Source organism: Anabrus simplex, chromosome 2, assembly GCF_040414725.1.
Source record: "Anabrus simplex isolate iqAnaSimp1 chromosome 2, ASM4041472v1, whole genome shotgun sequence".
Classification (NCBI taxonomy): Eukaryota; Metazoa; Arthropoda; class Insecta; order Orthoptera; family Tettigoniidae; genus Anabrus; species Anabrus simplex.
The window spans coordinates 264,840,894-264,861,943 of record NC_090266.1 but is presented as its reverse complement, the minus strand read 5'-3'; the positions used below and the strand labels follow the sequence as shown (position 1 = coordinate 264,861,943).

At 40.7% G+C, this 21,050-nt stretch overlaps 1 protein-coding gene across 1 annotated transcript in view; it reads right to left on the bottom strand.

The window, feature by feature from the left end:
* The window catches only part of LOC137498455 (piggyBac transposable element-derived protein 3-like), a 116,863-nt gene extending 97,159 nt beyond the window's left edge, over positions 1-19,704 (bottom strand). Inside the window, exon 1 of the mRNA XM_068225973.1 lies at positions 18,505-19,704. Within this exon, the coding sequence (XP_068082074.1) occupies positions 18,505-19,704 (1,200 nt within the window). The remainder of the gene's footprint in view (positions 1-18,504) is intronic.
* Between the last annotated feature and the right edge of the window lie 1,346 nt (positions 19,705-21,050).

Here is a 21,050-nt window from a genome sequence, read left to right as displayed (position 1 = left end):
CCCCACAAGATCCCTGTTCAGCATAGCAGGTAAGGCTGCCTAGACGAGGTACTGGTCCTCCTTCCCCGTTATATCCCCCGACCCAAAGTCTCACGTTCCGGGACACTGGCCTTGAGTGTAGAGGTGGGATCTCTCGCTGAGTCCGAGGGAAAAACCAATCCTGGAGGACAAACGGGTTAAGAAATAATAATAATAACCGAACCAAACCAAACCAAACCCCGTGGCACTACAGCCCTTGAAGGGCCTTGGCCTACCAAGCGACCGCTGCTCAGCCCGAAGGCCTGCAGATTACGAGTTGTCGTGTGGTCAGCACGACGATTCCTCTCGGTCGTTATTCTTGGCTTTCTAGACCGGATAATAATAATAATAATAATAATAATAATAATAATAATAATAATAATAATAATAATAATAATAATTCATAGCCTCTGGAAAGGCTTGATGGTGACCTAATGAAATGAATGACGAAAACGTAATAAGCACCCAGTCTCCCAGCTAGGGGAATTAAGAGTACGAGGAGGCTGATTCGTTGGCTACCATCTACATTGATCAGGTGTTGAGTATTGGCAGTAGCAGAGGCTAGGGCTTGTGAACCATCCTTAACACAGCAGGCTACTCCGATGGCTATTACCTGCAGCTCAAAACCCTTAAGGCTTGACGTCCTCTAAACCAACTATCGAAAATGGGTAACATAAGTCTAGTGATAGCCCATGTCTTGATTGCAGCATATGCCACTGACCTGTGGGGAGCAATTATGCTCTTTCATAACATTGTACCTGACAGGAGCAATTATGCTCTTTCGTAACATTGTACCTGTCAGGAGCAATTATGCTCTTTCATAACATTGTACCTGTCAGGAGCAATTATGCTCTTTCATAACATTGTACCTGTCAGGAGCAATTATGCTCTTTCATAACATTGTACCTGTCAGGAGCAATTATGCTCTTTCATAACAGTGTATCTGTGAGGAGCAGTTATGCTCCTTCATAACATTGTACCTGTCAGGAACAATTATGCTCTTTCAGATGTAAGTTAACGACTGGGAGTTTCTCTCAATTAATTTTGTACCTGATTAAGGACTTGTAAGTCCAACGCATTGGTGGAGCTGACGAGCTCGTTGTTAATATTTCAACTGTTCCTTGTTATGTGATTAAATTACTCTATCGTAATTTTGAGAAAGGGAAGAAATAAAATTTCCCATTTTGTTAAAGCAAAAGTTTGCTGTAAGTGATCCCCTGTCCAGCCATCCAACCGAGGCGCTTCCTATTCCTCTGTGAGCCACGGAAACACGGTAACATTATACATTCAAATTATTTGTAACAGGCAGCACCAATTCAATTAATTCTCGCCGTTCAGGAAATGTATCTTCTTGATCTCGTTCCCAGAGATGATCATTATTGGAGATGTAACTGATATCATCCTAAGGAGAAAAATGTGTGTTGGGAAAAAGTTACCAGTCATTGGTTAGTATAATGAAGTTAAGCTTGCTCTTTCACTCTCGATCTATACACAGCGTGATTCAGCCGCCCCTTCCAATGAACTTGTATATAACCTACAATGCTCATTTCATTCTGAAAACATCTGCCCTGACGGTATGTTCAGACAACACAGCCGGATATCTTGGTATTTACCGCCTCACCGTGATAGGACGCCGTAATGTTTTAGTCGTATTAAACACTGGAAGACATGCATGTGCCTTCTTGATCATATGAATCTGACACGCCGGCGAAACACTAATTTTTTTTTTTTTTTTTTTTTGCTTTACGTCGCACCGACACAGATATGTCTTACGTTGACGATGGGATAGGAAAGGCCCAGGAATTGGAAGGAAGCGTCCGTGGCCATAATTAAGGTACAACCCCGGCATTTGCCTGGTGTGAAAATAGGAAACCACGGAAAACCATCTTCAGGGCTGCCGACAGTGGGGCTCGAACCCACTATCTCCCGATTACTGGATACTGGCCGCACTTAAGCGACTGCAGCTATCGAGCTCGGTGAAACACTAAATTGATATTGTGACCACTTTCATGCAAATTGTGATTTAATGGATGTGTTTGTGACCCTAGGAAGGGGCGACTAGTTAGCAGGCCGGCCACATACAGACCGGAAATAATAGGAACACAACTACCCTGACAATATTTTATCGCAGCAAATGCTCAATGGGATCACCGTTTTGGTTTATGCACATTCGGGCCCGGTGTCCAATAGATCGTCTTTCGCGCTGAAGCATTCCAGGTGTAATGGCCCGGCAGGCGTCGCGGTGTGTTGCCGGAGATGGTCGAGATTTTCCGGCACTTCAGTGCAAACGAAGTTCTTCAAATGTCCCCACAAGAAGAAGTCTAACAGCGTTCAATCCGGTGATCTGGCGGGCCAATGAACAGGGCCTCCTCGTCCTATCCATTTCCCTGGCTGTTCCTCGTTCAGATGGTTACGAACGCGCAAAATCGAATGTGGTGGAGCTCCATCCTGGAGCATCCACATCGTCAAACGATCGTGTAAGGGCACATCCTCCAGCAGCAGTGGGAGTTCCTGACGCAGAAAGTGCAGGTAGCGTGGGCCCGGGCAATGGCCCTCAAAGTAATAACTTCCAATTAGGCGATCCGCTAAGATTCCACACCAAACATTCACTCCCTATCGTACCTGATGGGCCGCCTGTCACACCCAATGAGGATTGTACGGACTCCAATAGTGCATGTTGTGGCGATTGAAGTTCCCATTATTGTGGAAGCGTGATTCTTCCGAGAACAAGATATGCGATAGGAATGCTGCGTCCTTGTCTAGCCTTCCTAAACTGCCACCGATAGAACTCTATGCGAGCTTCGAAATCCCTCCCATGGACCTCTTGGCGTAGCTCAATATGGTATGGGTGAAATTTATGTTCATGCAGTATTCGTCAGACGGACGGTTAGCTGGTGTTCGCTTGTCGTGCAGTTGTCCTTTTACTGATGTGTGGATTATTACGAGCTGCCTCCAGAACGGCCTCTTCTGTTTCACCCTATGTAACGGGCCTATCGCGCACTGGCGGCTGGTTGGAAATCACGCCTGTTGTTCTTAGGCGACTTTCAGCAAGACAGAATGTCGTAGTAGCCGGGTGTCGCCTGTCGGGATACCGTTCCTGGTATAGACGTAGTGCCTCGCACGCGTTTTGTCTTGCTTCCCCATAAATGAGGAGCATGTCAAAGTATTGCTCTGTGGAAAACATGCCAAATGACAGCAGAGATTACAGTACATTCAGGCTCTAACCAGCGGAGTATGCGCAGGGCACAAGAAGAATAACAGTGGCATTCGACTGTTCGAATGTGGCAAACGTGGGCCTGTGTTTACGTATTCAAACATCATACCGAAGCAAAAATACTTCAACGATTCAGGATTCGAGCCGCCGCAGGCACATTCCTTCGATTGCTAGGCGAACGACGAGAGAAGAATACATACGCCATTCGATTCGGTGTTTAAGACATTAATTACTGCACTGTTACCTAGTTACATGCATTGATTCCCCTCTTCGTTACACCCGCTCACGAGAGCACGACACACTGACATAGTTACATGGTAAAAGGACGTTGCTACATGATTTCAAGGCGTCATGTTTTGGGAACGGATGATGTAACATTTCGCTAGGGTTCAGAATCGTGTGCAAAATGTGCTCACTGAACATTAGTACCACACAGTACGCCTGCAGGGGAATAGCACCCCTATAACCAACTGCACGATAGTAGGGCTGCAGCAAACGATATTGGAAGGAGCTGCTGAATCACAACGTATAATGAGAAATGGTTATTGATAGGAATTATTTAACATCTGAGAATTTACTTCTAGCAGTACCAGTTGTGCCGGCCCCGTGGTGTAGGGGTAGCGTGCCTGCCCCTTACCCGTAGGTCCCGGGTCGAATCCCGGCCAGGTCAGGGATTTTCACCTTGATATGAGGGCTAGTTCGAGGTCCACTCAGCCTACGTGATTATAATTGAGGAGCTATCTGACGGTGAGATAGCGTCTCGGTCTAGAAAGTCAAGAATAACTGCCGAGAGGATTCGTGGTGCTGACCACACGACACCTCGTAATCTGCTGACCTTCTGGCTGAACAGCAGTCGCTTGGTAGACCAAGGTCCTTCAGAGCTGCTGTGCCATGGGGGTTAGTACCAGTCGCATTTCTGTAGGTTATAGCTGCAGTTGTTGGATTTACACTGCCATCATTAGGACCGATAACATCCATTTAATTTCATTTGACACGTCAATGTTAAATTCAGATATGGCAGATTAAAAAGACGACAAGTCTTTTTCATCAATAACGAGGAGTGTGAGTATAAGGCCAAGTAATTCTACGTTTCTTTCTGTTTTCTCCTGTAAGTTCAACCCCTCGTCCATGTCATGGGTGATGGGCAACATTGTGAAATAGGGGGTCTTTGGCGGTGATGTACAACGGGGATTCTATGGGCTCCATGACCGCTACGGTACCTGTGAAGGTCCTATAGGAACACTGAAAAGTAATGGCTAACGTGACTCTGGTGAAGTCCTCAATGGCAGGTGCGAACGAGGAAGAGACTTGCGAAACGGCAAAGCTGGCGGACGAAGAAACCCTCCTCCCTTTGGCTTAAATAAGGAGGGGGGAACCACTGCTTTGTGCTGAACGGGAAACTTCAGAGGTTAAGGGAGCCAACCTCAACCAAGAAGAGCAGGCTTGAAGGCTTTAGGTTGGAGCCTCACCACCAAAATCGGGTTGCTGTAGGCTAATAACTCGCACAATCTTAAAAATACGCACTACTAAAGAAACTGAAGTGAAACACAACCGGACGGGTAATAAGTTCGCAAGATTTGGCATGAAATGGAAAGAGAGAATCGGTTTCTGGAGTGTTAGAACCTGAAGAGGGAGTAACAGATTGATAGTAAGAGTGCCTAGGGATGTGTAAAATCATGGAATGAAGGTAAGAGCCTGGCCAACAGTACGACCAGATAGAAGTGTTTCACGGAAGCTCCATGCTCCAAGAGGAGCAACAGTCAGTAAGTAAATGTGTTTCTTTCTGTTGCCACTCCAGTAACATTTTCATGCAACAGAGATCAAAATGAATCTGTCCGTTAATTCCTTGTGTAAAGGGAAATGCCATGTCAGTATATTTACAGGCCCAACCTGGAAGTAATTTTAGATTCTAATGTACTGATAACCTAACGTATCACTTCCGAGACGCAATAAATAGTTATCAGGGAAACTTGCATTGCAGTCATTGAAACACCTTCTAAGCTAAGGCGTGGATCTGTCCGCTGCTTCAGAATTTTCAGTATCACGCAAGTGATTTTCATATTCTCATGCTATCACTTTCCCAGAAGTTTCAGGCTCTGTCTAGAAACAAGAAAAAGCAAACATTAAATTTAACATCGGGGTATGCTAGCAAACTTACATCCCCTCGGATCACCGGACGTCTCACAGAACGCGTGACATGTCCGGTGGCTTATGGCTAAATGGTTTATGTCACGTACTGAACTCCCCCCATCCCAACCCCACGCTAAAATTCCAAAGAGTTTCAATTACGGAATTTTCTATTGAACTGCCCACAGTATTCTCTCGAAAAAGGCACACCAACCAGGATTTGGAAAGCAATGAACTAAATAGCTGTGTGTTTATTCACCTAGTCGATTATTGGCTCACAACGTCTCAACCGCTACTGAGAGAATTTGTCATTAACGATCACGATAATGCACTCACTACATTAGTTTATACTTACGGTCATGCGAGGAACATTCTATCGCCTAACCTTGTAATGATATTTCAGAGTTTCTCATTTCACTTCTTGGAAGATACTGAAATTGTGTTTTCTAAAGAAAGAAAATCAATTCCTCTTCAATCGTAAACCTTCTAGTTCCACATTTAAACCCTCTCCAAATACTACAAGTCACAAATTGCTTCACTCTGTAATAAGTACAATGCTATGACCACGTTCTTCCACCCTTCCGAAGTCAAAAAATAACGACATAACCTACCATATGCTGAAGTTAATTTCGATAGCTATATATGACAATTTGTGAGTTTTTTCATGAAATCCAAATGTTTCAGAAAATTCTCTTTAGACATTAGGTATTAACATTTTAAGCCCAGAGAAAAACATGTTCGCCCAAATTCTTTGAAATTGTTACAAGTTCTGTTGTGATATAAAAAATAGGAGCAAAGTATTTTTGATTTTGGTAATGTCGAAACAATAGGGCATTAAAAATATCAAAAATGTCTAACACAATGATTAACCAGTAAATTATTCAAAATTATGTATTTATTACTCCACGAGCATTTATTTTCAGTTAAAATATCAATAAACCCTACAGTGCGATATATTTGTTTGATACGGTAAACAGCAAAACAGTGTTCAGGTCGGAGGCCAATATTGCACTGAACATGCAATTTGGCTTTTTCTACAACATGCACAGTGGCAATTGGTGCTCTGCCAAGTAGCCGAGTGATCCATTCGATCGTATCTGTTATCTGCCTAACTACGCTTTCTTCCGTTAGGAGTTAGAGGTTTATTCAGCCTTTCCTTCGGACCTCAAAATCAGTGCAATGATAATTTCCCAAGAGAATTCTAGTAAAGGTATTGAACCCATAATCCTACAGGTTCAAAAGGACCACCGTGGAAGTCTCAGTATTTGGTGAGCAGGAGAGTGAGCCTCCATGCTTATTATAGAGTGGTCAAGAAATCGATCGTTTAGATCCCTGCCTGTTAATTTCTTCGCTGCGCGTTACGTTACCCGAGCCCTCGATGAAAGCGGGAGATTTTCGGAACATGTTCAGATGTCTCATGAATATAAATAATTAATAATTGATTATCTGGAGACATTTCGGCTTACACTAAAAGAGAAATTATTGGAGGAAATTTATTGAAAATTGTTGCAAAATTTCATCTCAGAAGGAGACATGTTCATTTACCATGAAAGAAGTTAATCCGTCAAACGCTAGGGATAAGCCACACATGTCATGATTGCATCACCAAGACGCAGGAAAATTAGCAAACAACGCTTTTGTAATTACGGTCACAGGAAGGATGGGAACAATTTGAGAATATCACCAACATCATCATTCAAGCATTCTGCCTTATGGCAGGTCTTGTCATGGGATGAACCTCTTCCACTTTTACTTGTCTTGCACCAAGTGTTTCGTGTCCGAATATTCCTTTCCTTTGATATTGTCCAATATTTGATATTTTCTCTCCTCTTCCTCGTTTGCATTTAACCATTCCTTCTATTCCTTCTTTCAGTAAACAGTCCCTCCTCAAACAATGTCCGATCCAGTTCATGTTTCTCCTTCTAACATTTGCAACATACTTCGTTCTTCTTCAACTCTTCGTAATATCTCCTCATTACGTACCCGGTTTTCCCATTTCACTTGTTCTATTCTCCTCCATACCCACATATCCAGTGTCTCCAATCTTCTCTCGTCTTCCTTTTCCACTGTCCAATTATCTGCGCCATACATCACTATGCTCCAAATATAACACTCAGCAAGTCTTTTCCTCAAATGTTTGTTCAGTGGCACACAAAGTAATTTCAATTTTCTCTTAAAGCCTTCTTTTGCCATGTCAATTCTTTTCTTAATTTCTGTCGTGCAACACATATCATCTCTGATCATACTTCCCAAATACTTAAAGTTACTGACTTGTCCTACTTCTTCCCCCCCCCCCCTCCTCCCCTATACTAATACGACAACTTCTAGCTCTTCCTCCAGTTATCATACTTTTCGTCTTCTTCTTATTAATTATCATCCCATATTCTTATAGTTTCATGTTAAGTTCATCTTTCATTTGTATCATTTCACGTTAGATTTCTCCCATCACAACCATATCATCTGCAAATCTTATACAATTTACTCTTCTACCTCCAACACAAACTCCACTTTTTCCATTAAAACTTTCATTGATTATTTATTCGAGATAGATGTTGAACAGTGTCGGTGATAAAGAGCAGCCCTGTCTTACACCTCTTCCTAATTCATTTTCTTCACTCATCTCGTCTCCTATTCTCACTCTTGCTCTCTGGCTTAAATAGAAATTATTCAATAGCCTTCTATCCCTCCAATTAACTCCATGTTTCTTTAGGATTATCATCAATTTGTACAATCTAACACACTCTAAAGCTTTCTCAAGATCAATAAGTACAGTATAAACCTTCCTGTTATTCTCTCTGTACCTCTCTCCTATCACACTCAGTAGCCCAAATATCTTGTTCAAACCGCTCGCCTGAAACCAAATTGTTCTTCACCTATAAAGTTATTCAGTTTTCCATATATCATTCTGTTGATCGTCCACAGTAAGACTTTGGCTGCATAAGAAATTAGACTCAATACCCTATGTTATTCACATTTTTTGTTGTTCTTTTCATTTTCCATGGGGATTAAGGTGATTCCACTAAAGACCTTTTTATCCATTTCTCTGTCATGTATATCTGATTACATAATCTAATCAACTCCTTTCTTCCTTCGTTATTTAACGCTTCGAACAGTTACATAGGAATCTCATCTATTCCCATTGCCTTTCCATTTTTCATCTCGTTCAGAGGTGCTTTTATCTCTCTTCTCAGTATGGTTTATCCTTTATCATCCCCTTTAACCACATCTTCCTCCTGTAATTCAAATTCTTCTTCATTTGGTCAGCTGTCCCGGTCATATAGCCATTTTATGTATTCTTCCCATCTTCTCATTATTTCTTGGGGTTCACATATCATTGTGCCATCCTTAGCCTCTTTTTCCTTATTGCTGTTGTTCCTTCTCTTTTCTTTGAATACTATATGTGTAGCTTCTTTGTACAACCCTTCTTTCTCCAGATGCTCAACCTCATCACACTTATCTGACAACCATTTCCTCTTTGCCTTTTCTGTTTCCCTTCTTAATTCATTATTTAACTTCCTGTAGCTACGCTTTCATTCTTTTGTATTTACTGTTTTCCATTTCCTGCGTTCCTCCATTTTGCTTATTATTTCTGAAGTTATCCTATCCTTCTTTGTCATTTTCCTCTCCTTGACTCCAAACGTTTTCTTAGCTTCTTCTTTTATCCCATTTTTTAAAGTTTCCCACCTCCTTTCTACATTTTCTGTTTCCCTAGCGTGTTATTGTCACGACACTCATCCTCTAGCACTCTGCACTTGTCCTTGTCTTTCAGTTTCTCAATATTATCGTTTCTCTTCTGTCCTTTCTATGTTATTTTCAATTTAATTAGTACCTCTGCTACAACTAATACACGGTCAGAACAAATATCTGCTCCTGGGTAACATGTATCATTCTTTAGGCAGTTTCTGTACCGTTGTTTTTATCATTATATACTCATTTTGATATTTTTTGTCATCTTCCTTCTCCCATCACAACCATATCATCTGCAAATCTTATACACTTTACTCTCTAGTAAAGGAATTGAACCCATGATCCTATACATTCAAAAGTACCGTCATGGGAGTCTCAGTAATTGGTGCGCGTGAGAGTGGGCCTCCATGTGAATATACCCCTCATGGAGATCCGAATGAGGGGAATCCTTCACTCCGGAATATTTGCAAAGAGGTCCATCTCATGAACCGTCTTCTTTTGTGGTTGTCAAGCAAAGTGTTTCCAACCACCATGTATTTTTCATTATCAACCTTTCACCCCTCTCATTTCTGTCTCCCAATCCAAATTTAACAGTGGTCTTACCATCTGATCCTTCACCAACAACCGCATCCCAATCACCCATTACAACAATACATGCATTCGTTTCCTCTTTCTCGATTAGTTGATCTATCTCCTCATAACACTCTTCATCCTCTTCATCAGAATGATTACATGTCGGCATATAAACTTGTATGATCACTAAGTGTTTTCTTTTCCCTTTAAGTCTTATCATCATAATCCTTCCATTGATATATTCAACCTTCATAACTTTGTTCTTCAGCCGCTTTCCAATCAATATTCTAACTCCATAAAGTTCAATTTTTACTTCACCCGAATAGTACATTCTAAAGTCACCGTTTTCTAGTTCTCCATATCCACCTCATCTCACTTCACACATTCCAAGAACATCCAAATTATTTCACTTCATCTCATATTTAGCGTTTTCTAATGTTCCTTCCTGTAAAAGGGTTAGAAAATTCCACGTCCCTATCCGCAATAATTCTTCTTTCTTCTTCTCCTCCCTTCCATACTGTTAAAACCTCGTTGTATACCCCGCCTGGAGATCTGAATGAGGAGAATCCTTCCCTCCGGAATCTTTTACAAAGTGGTCCATCTCAAGAACGTCTTAGAAGATAATGCCACTGGTGGTTTCCCGTTGCCTTCCACTGTCCTCCACATCACAATGAGTAAAATTTTAGGAATCTATAGAGTTAAAATCTGCATAAACGGGCCAATGGCGTGAAAGATGACCTACTATGGTGCAATAATAGACGCTTTATGTCGTTTTTGGCAAAGCTTATAAATACCCACCACCTGAGGACATAGTCGTTCTATCTGGGACGGCCAAGGAGGTAGAACCTACGTAGGTTATCGCTAGGAGCGGAAAAACTTATGTAAATTTTCATGTGTTTAAGGCGATGAACTGAAAAATGACGTTGTTTCAAGTTTCCCGCATATCACATTAGCGTGGCGCTAGTAGTAGCCCCATGACGTTGCACATCAGGTTTGTTTTAATACGGGATAAACTGTGCGAGAGCGTTAGTTACCTATGAGAATGGACGGAAAGACTGTGAGTTGGTTATGGATGCCTTTACGACGACGAAGAGGCCAGTATCAACAGCTCACTGCGGTTGAACGAGGCGAGCTACTACTAGCGCCACGCTAATGTGATTTGCGGGAAACTTGAAACAACGTCATTTTTCAGTTTTATAAACACGCCTACCATGGTTCTTTAATCTATCACAATTTCTTCGTGGTGTTTTGATATTTTTTCCGCCAGTGTATTAAAATTATTAACACTGGAAATGTAAATCGTGAGTGTAATAATGTTATTAATATTCATATAGAGTTATATTTCACTAGGTTAAGGAATAGGAATTTCGATGAAGTGATGACAAAAATTATAGTCCGTCTGTTATGGAACAGCGTATATCGTAGAATTAGGGCGAAGTCATTTCCTGAGCTCCAAAATAATTTGACCTTTTCAAATATTTGTGATAGAGGTCTTTTTTATGTCATCGGAATCACTTGTAGTATGAATAACGTGAGCTCTCTGATGCTAGGAGGAGATAGAATACCCTCTGAGTTGTTGGTAATGAGGAGCAGGAGAAGAATGTATAAAGTAGGCTGTGCTATGGGAGGACCCTTGTTCTTATTATGACGAAGTTTTGAGACAGGCTGTGCTAGAAGAAGCCTCTGTAGCAGCGGTTGATCAATGAGATTTTTGGGGCACGCTGTGTGGAAACGACACCCCTGTAATGCAAGATACTTATGAAATACAGAGCTAACTTAAGAAATGCCATATTAAAGGAGTTCCCAGTGGCGCCACTTTAATGCAAGTGATGTCGATCCCATAATAATGGTCACCAGTGTAACTTTGTGACAGTGTCACTTTGTGTGATGTCCATGTAATGTTTCAGTCTAAGGAGCTCAAGAAGTAGCTTATTAACTGACCTCAAGAGTGAATAGTGTCTTCGGTGGAGTAATAATGTAGCAGATCGCATTTTATTATATATATCCTTCGTTTCAACTTCACGTTGGTATAAAATTCACTGTAGGAAATACTGTACATCACATGGCGAGCTTCGTTGAGTTAGGTTGCTGATGTGTTTCAGTTTTAACGCGGATAAATATTACTGACGAGTATAGTTACCACTTTGTGGTTGTAACATTGGAGGTATTCCGGATTCTCAATAATTCGGTTTTGCATTGGTTGAACTTAAAGTATTCATGACTACGATCTACTTTATTAGACCGTGTGTGGAAACTATTACTTAACTTCATAATATTTCGCTGGGTGGACATAGAATTATAGTCAGACTGAAGCGTCCGTATTATGATTATTTCCATTTATGTTCTATATTAATATACGTTGTTAATAGTGAGTGTAGGCTTGGCGATAGCACCCGGGTGCTGTAAATGTTTGTATTACAGTTCTTTTAGCATTTGGACTTTATGTTAGGATTGAAGGTAGGTTTTGCTTTGTTATTGACACTTGGTGTGGAGTTTCATTGCTCGGACATTGTGAATGCGAGTTCGATTCATCAGCTGGGATTGATTATTTTTATTTTTCTCAGCACGTGTGCGTTTATTTATTGATTTGGATGTCTATTTAGAATATTTAACTCTAGGTTAATGAGACAGGTGTAGTTAGACTTACAGTTGTAGAATTTAAAAGAAAGATATTCAGGTTTTTTACTTTGTTTCAATAAGCTGTATGCTTGTGTTTAAATAAGTTTCAATGACTTTAATTCTTCTCAATCTGAAAGTTGATTTGTTAAGGATACTTTTCAAGTGATTGACCCTTTTATTCAGCTTCATTATTTTGGCGTTCCTTCTGAACGAGAGGTTAAAATTAACATTATTTTATTTAGATTCATTTTGTTCCTTCTGAACATACAAATAAGATCTTTCCTTGATCATTGGTTTGTTCATTCCGAACATATTTTGTATTTTGTTGTAATGCTTATTTGGGCATTGGGTTAACAGTAACTTAAATGTTCCGTGTGGTGATATTAGATTGTGAGATTTGGTTTTATTTTTCTTAGTTATTGCAACTTAACTTCTAAAAGCACCATGTTTGTAATCAATAATTTTATAGCTGACCCAAATCAACTGGAAGTTAGTTTCGTTCTATTTGGAGTCCATTCGGAGGCTATATGATACCCTGCGTTGGTATTTATAACCAGTGGATAACATTAATTAAATGTAAATTTGGAGTCCAGCTGTTAAAAGCCAGATTTTCCACGGATCGTGTAGATTAACCTTGCTTGTTGCTTGTTGTTTTAAGGGGCCTAACATCGAAGGTCATCGGCCCTGTAGATTAACCAACAGTTTTAATTTGCAATCTGGGTTTCCGATTTTCAATTTTTTTGTTTGTATTTTCTTCATGGTTTTGCCGTCCTCATATTTCACTTCTATATTTAAACGAAGACTGTGAGACTTTAATGTACTGTACTTTGTTACAGCTATTTTCAAACTTCTGTTCATCAAATGTGACCGTTCTCTTTTGTTTGAATGTCAGGTTGTATATATTTTTCAAGTCGACTTTTAATTCAGCCTTTAGTTTTTTAAAATTCAGTAAGTATGTTTATGCCTTTCGTTTGAAGAAGTTATGCCTTCCTCTGAACGCTGACGACCGGTCGGCGAAGTAACAAGAAAAGACCCGTAACACCTTAGGATGTCAAGAGTGGAATGTACTATCGGAGCAGCTGTGGCAGATGACTGACGATCGACTGGTGGGCCAAGGGTTCAGTACATCATGGAATGGTCCATATAGCATTCGTAAATAGAACCATTGAGATAGTGCCTGAAGAGTGGCGAATATCACTTCTTGGAGCGTACCCTCATTCCGTATAAGCCTCTCTATTTGTCAATTAGGCTTAAAACTCCCATACCTAAGCCATAATGTTCAAAAGTATTGATACTGGGTACTCAGTTTCCCCTTTTCTTCGCCCTCCAACGTGTGCAGGCTCCCAAACCAACTACCACAGGTGTCCAAATTTTAGGTGATACGGTAACGTGAGCACTGGCACTCCAACTTATAAAGTACAATCATTTACTTGTCCTGAAAGGATGCTTTTTTTTTGCTATTGGCTTTACGTCGCACCGACACGGATATGTCTTATGGCGACGATGGGACAGGAAAGGGTTAGGACTGGGAAGGAAGTGGCCGTGGCCTTAATTAAGGTACAGCCCCAGCATTTGCCTGGTGTGAAACTGGGAAACCACGGAAAACCATCTTCGGGGCTGCCGACAGTGGGGTTCGAACCCACTATCTCCCGAATACTGAATACTGGCCGCACTTAAGCGACTGCAGCTATCGAGCTCGGTTTCAGATCACGTAGCGATGCTTTTCCAATCCGATTTGCCCTGATTGTGTCTATGACTTATAAGCTCTTCGCTTTTTGATATGTTAAATAAATGTTGATCAGAGCAGGAAGTAGCCTCACAGAAAATGTACGCATTCTTTACTAGTACTTCTTTTATAATTCTGGCTGATACCGAGTAAATGAATCTGATATTTACACGTTTCATATACAGTACTATGTACGCGAAGTCCACTACTCTCGTCTTCATTCATTTGGCATACGCTATTCCTGGACAATCCTTTAACAACAATTTATGCTATAGTAAATGCGCGAGGTAAGATAGATCATACACCATTGTATGACAGACTATGGCTCTGCAGATATTTTATAAAACCAGTACATTATAAAAGAACAGATGGAATGTACATTATTGGCTATCATTCAAAACAACAATTATATAATTGGTACTAAAAACGAGAACACAATATTTACCTCTTTTTGAGAAAACATCCTAAAAATTGTTGAACGATTTCAAACAGTTTATGTTATGAGATTGAGGATCGGCAAACAATGACAGCCACTTAGAAGGCAGCAGACGACAATATACTACCAACCTGAAATAAATAATTATCTCGACTCATAATTGCGAAAACGGAAGTAAGTATTCTGTGAGGCGTATGATATATAATACCATGGGCGTTAATGGATTACTCGAAACACGCAATTTTAATTTGGAACATGCATTCACGCTGAACTTGACATAAACAGGAAATGATTGATCGTAGGTATTCCGTTTGATAACAGTTACGGTAGAGGATCACGTGACCCACTCGCACCCAATATAACTCAGAGACATCACAAATGGCGTACGTATCGTTACTTATATATTCCCTTTCAACAGTTTGTAGCTCCAGCAATCTAGTGAAATGGATTACAGCCTTTTTGATCTCCACGAGTTTACTTTCAAGTAATCCCTCCTCTCTTTCAGCAATTGACTCCCCAAATGTTTAAAACTTCACACACTGTTTACCATCCGCATTACTGACATCGATAGGTCGAAATGAATAATATGCACTCTGTTTCCCTTTCAATTAGTATTCATAAAGGCTCTCTAAACACTGATTAACCAGTTGCTTCATCCAGTGTTGCTAGTGGGATATCATAGCAAGGAAGTGGTACCATGGAATCCTAGGAAGGTCATACATTGTAGAGTCCTGCAGGAAATGGTATTTATTCTTTTTCTCAGTTCGAATTCGACCATCCAGCGAAACGGTCGTACTCGGACAAATATTTCATAGCCGACTGGTCTTACCCCTGGACATACAGTCGCTTAAGAAAAAAAAACGGGTTGGCTAACAAAATATAGACAAACGCAGAGATTCAATAATCGGCAACTAACAGGAAGAAATATGTGCAGAATTGATGTTTTTCTCTCTTGCAAAATAGTTGAGCTATTTCATTATAAGTGACCAATTCATTTTGGAACCTATTTACACTTCTATATATAGTTTCCTCTTGATGTGAATTTTTCATTTTGTCTTTACGCGGTGCTGGTTCTTTAAGCGAATATATATATAGTGTCGTGACTCGTAAGTGTAACATTAATGCTATAAGCGGAAGGATCTATTCCCGTTGTAAATAATTTAAATAATTTAAATAGTAAATAAATTAAATAAATAAATAATTTAAATAATGCATTTTTTATATTTTCCTTGTATGATCATTGGGTTAACAAAAATTCTTATTATGTGTACTAGGTATAACAACTGAAACAAAATTATTCTCTCATTCATAATAGCTATTCAGTCAGAACTTTTTTCTTGCTAGGGGCTTTACGTCGCGCCGACACAGATAGGTCTTATGGCGACGATGGGATAGGAAAGGCCGAGGAGTTGGAAGGAAGCGGCCATGGCCTTAATTAAGGTACAGCCCCAGCATTTGCCTGGTGTGAAAATGGGAAACCACGGAAAACCATTTTCAGGGCTGCCGATAGTGGGATTCGAACCTACTATCTCCCGGATGCAAGCTAACAGCCGCGCGCCTCTACGCGCACGGCCAACTCGCCCGGTCAGTCAGAACTAACCACCATACCATTCGAATATGTTTCTGATGGTGGTGGTGGTGGTACGTTTCTATGGTAAATGAGGTAAGGGGCACATTTCCCACTGACAGAAAAGACCGGACATAAGGTGACTTGACCAGATGTTATATATTCGGTTGTAGTATACAATATCGCTTCGCAGAAACGTTTGGCATAGCCGGGCGTTAATACTACTTCATTTATTCGATAGTTTAATTGTTGGACATATATAACGTTAAAGGCTTGAAGGTTTAAATTCTGGTCAATGGATGTGGGTTTGTGTATTGGAAAGTCATGTCTCTCAGTCTCGAATTCCACACAACCATTGATCCCAAGGCTTATAATGACACGTATTAAAATCATGTCAAACTTTAAACACTGCCTGTGCTAGTCGTGACAAGGCGACTTGTATTATCGTCCTTCGAACCGGGCATTATAGGGGGTCCAAAAGAAGGCAACATTCCATTGTCGAAGTTGTGTGGACATTCAACATTCGTTTATCGATGGTGTCTCGTGTGTTTCGGGAACACGTCATGGAAGGCATTGCCACCCGCAGTGAACAGTGCAGTGGCCGAACACAGATGCTTAATGATCGCAATAAGCGGCATCTGGCCAGAATCGGCCGTGGCTACAGACAAGCGTCACTGGCTCAAATCACATCCACATTCAATGCAGGAAGTAAAAGCAAAGCAGAATCACCACCGTACAAACCATGAAGGCCCTTGGAGGGGTGAAAGGTAAAGGTTACCACTCTCCTTAAGATCGGCACTTGGTGGGGTAGAGTGGTTAGCTCTACGCCCGGCCGCCTTTGCCCCCAGAAATTAACCTGGTACTCATTTTTGGTGTAGCCTGAATGAACATGTTTATCGTGTTTTAAACATACGGTTTTGACCATTACTTTTTCATCGAATGAGAACTATGCTAATAATAATAATTTCGTGTGGCTATATCTAGCCGGGAGCAGCCCTTGTAAGGCAGACCCTCCGATGAGGGTGGGCGGCATCTGCCATGTGTAGGGTAACTGCGTGTTATTGTGGTGGAGGATAGTGTTATGTGCGGTGTGTGAGTTGCAGGGATGTTGGGAACAGCACAAAAACCCAGCCCCCGAGCCACTGGAATTAACCAATGAAGGTTAAAATCCCCGACCCGGCCGGGAATCGATCCCGGGACCCTCTGAACCGAAGGCCAGTACGCTGACCATTCAGCCAATGAGTTGGACAACTATGCTAATGATGAACTCCAAGTGATCAGTTTTGACTGTCAGAAAGCTATGGTTCGGTACTCTCAAAGGTTGTCGATCAATCGGCGTGATATCATAGAGAGCTCCATTAGTATTAGTATGACTCACCGGCAAAGGTTTCTCTCCTTTCACACAAAACAATAGCATTGCAACAATCTATTTTTGGATGAAACGGATGAAATTAAATTTCTACTAACTTTTTTGTCAGAAAAAAGTCATGGGAAGATTTTGGTAATAATCTAGAAAGGCTAGGTCAAGCAGCAGGGAAGCCTTTCTGGACAGTAATAAAGAATCTTAGGAAGGGAGGGAAAAAGGAAATGAACAGTGTTTTGAGTAATTCAGGTGAACTCATAATAGATCCCAGGGAATCACTGGAGAGGTGGAGGGAATATTTTGAACATCTTCTCAATGTAAAAGGAAATCATCCTGGTGGTGTTGCAAACAGCCAAGCTCATGGGGAGGAGGAAAATGATGTTGGTGAAATTATGCTTGAGGAAGTGGAAAGGATGGTAAAAAAAACTCCATTGTCATAAGGCAGCAGGAATAGATGAAATTAGACCTGAAATGGTGAAGTATAGTGGGAAGGCAGGAATGAAATGGCTTCATAGAGTAGTAAAATTGACGTGGAGTGTCGGTAAGGTACCTTCAGGTTGGACAAAAGCAGTAATTGCACCTATCTATAACCTCTTCAATCCCGGACTGAATACTCCGGAAACAGAATTTTTATACATGCCATTTCTGAGAATATGGGTCACTAGTAAGCAAACCATGCAATAAAATTTTTCTTCGTAACGTGCCCAAAGGGCATAACTGAGGGTCCTCATATGTGGACCTCAGGTCTTTGTTAACACATTATGGATTACACTTCTCTTGATTTAGCAGATGGGTTTTTTTGGAAACAATATGCGTTTTTATTCCAATTATGTACTTTAATTACTTTAAAAAACCAAAACCTATTTTAAAACACTCTCATAACATGGAAACTGTGTATTACTAACGTAAAATAACCAAAACCTATTCTAAAACACTCTCATTATAATATAGGAACTAAATATACACATAATTGAACAATTTCTCTCTACACAAGTCATTCTACTCATTACTTGGTGTGATAATGCCAAAAGCAGTTGTTTTTTAGAGCGCAAAGGTACATACCACATTTTGTACAGACTACCCTCGTTTTGGAACGACATCCAGGCCTTCTGCATTTCGAGGCATTCTTTGCATCAACAAATTTTGGTAAGTGGCCTATATTGTCAAAACGAACCTCTGGAATGGGTTGGCTCTGAACTCTTCGCACTTTCACCGTACCTTGTTTGTCCATGTCATCCTCGGAGTCATCATCTTCGTCAACAGGGTTGGTGGATGCTGAGGGAGGCCGTCCTCGTTTCCTAATGTTTATGTAACCAATGTCCTTAAAATTTATCAATGCCTTTCCTACGTGCATTTTGTAATCCATTAATGAGAGTCGTTTTTGTCTAATAATACCACTACCTGCACACCATCTGTGATACATTATCCAACAATTAACAATTATAAGATCAACAAAGTGGTTGAACATACGCACTGGCCATTTGTTGGTACGAATGTAACACCTATAGTATGACATGAATCTATCACAAAGGTCTACTCCACCCATTTTTTCATTGTAGTATTTAACAATCAATGGCTGAGGAATAACAACCTTTCTCTTTTCCTCCTTCGACCATCTTTTGCATGTTGTAGGTGGCTCACTGCCAACACATGAAGACAGAAGAAGAACACTTCTGTTGTCCTTCCACTTTACAATACACATTTTTTCATCTTCCCTTACCCACTCCTCCCATTCTCCCCTTTTCAGTTCCTTATCGGTTTTCAGTTTTTGTGACACTGATCCCACCCTGTTTTTCATGACAGTCCCTGTTTGGTATATATTTCTCTGCAGTAGCATGTCTACTGATTTTACACTGGTAAAAAACCTATCAGTGTAAACACAATGAGTTTTATCTTGTGGAATACTTTCTGTCAAAACCTTGACAATAGCACCACCAAGACCATATTCTTTTTGGTCCTCAATCGATACTGTACCTGCCCCTGTGTAAAACATAAAATCTAAAACTAATCCATCTGGTGCTGCCAAAATGAAATTCTTCAATCCTGATGGGTTGGGTTTTGAAGGGACAAACTGCCTAAAGCCACACTTGCCTGAGAAGGGCACCATCTGTTCATCAAGTGATACATGCTTTGACCGTGGGAGAGATATGCATTTTTGTTTCACGCAGTCAAGAAATGGTTTCACCTTCCAGAGTGGTCCCTCATGTTCCCCTTGATTGTCAACAAAATGCATAAAATTCCTCAGTTCGAAAAAACGATCCCTGGACATACACTTAGAAATTATCGGCACCTCAGTATCACGTTGCCAGTACATTTTGGTTTGTGGATAACCCAGCACACCCATCATCACATGCACACCAGCCAAATGCATCATTTCTTCCTTAGTAGTATTTACGGATTTCAAGTCGCGCTTTTGAACTGAATAGAGGTTAGTTTGTTCTGCGTGTTGTTCCCAGAAACTAAGAGGTAGGTATTCCAAGAATGAATCTAAAATTCCCTTTTCATTGTCATAGTCTGTTAAAAATACTTCATCATTGCAGGGGTCCTGTAAAGTCCTAGATTTCCTTCTCCATTTCATATCGCGGGTCTTAGTAGTTGAAGGTGTGAGCGCCTGAGATACCACCGATTCCGTAGATCTGTTTCCTTCGTCTTCGTTGTTGCCAAGCACATCATTTTCTCTATTTAGGACACATTCATTTCCAAGACCTTCACCTTCATTTACATCATCGTCATTATCGTACACAGAAGATGAATCAAAGTTAGTAACATCAGTAACTGAGAATTCGTCAAGCTCGCCCTCGGACAGATCCGCATCACTTTCATCCAGAAAAGCCCATATATCTCTTTCCTCAAGAAATCTTCCTTCTGTAAACAAAGGAATAAACATAAAGTAAGTTATTTTGCCATAAAACAACGTATTTCCTGTAGCATCATTCGGTAATTGTGATGCCATTACTTATCACTCCCATATCAAAACCTACAGAAAAAATAATACAACACTCAACTGAGGTCCACGTATGAGGACCATCACATTATGCGATAAATATCAGTACCACTTAACAATATTGATAAACTGAAATAATTCGCAGACTCTACAAATACTACACAATACTGAAAAAAATCAGCTTAGCAAGATTCTAAGTTCTTTACTGGGAAATATATACTTACTTTCAGCATGATGGGAGGAAGCCATCTTCTCGCGCACCACTCTTTACATTTAAATCTACCATGACAGTTAGGAGTACCACAGCGTTCCTGTGGCAACAAGGTGAACTAAGAGGTCCACAGACGAGGACTGCGGTCGCTACGCAACAAAATCCGCATTAAAACACACGAGAAATTAGCTCACAACTGAGGTCCACATATGTGGACCGTCGGAACATAGAGGATAAGCAAGGGAACAGGAAGGATTGCAACAACTATCGAGGTATCTCATTGATTAGTATACCAGCCAAAGTATTCAATGGCATCTTGGAAGGGAGGGTGCGATCAGTCGTTGAGAGGAAGTTGGATGAAAACCAGTGTGGTTTCAGACCACAGAGAGGCTGTCAGGATCAGATTTTCAGTATGCGCCAGGTAATTGAAAAATGCTACGAGAACAATAGGCAGTTGTGTTTATGTTTCGTAGATCTAGAGAAAGCATATGACAGGGTACCGAGGGAAAAGATGTTCACTATACTGGGGGACTATGGAATTAAAGGTAGATTATTAAAATCAATC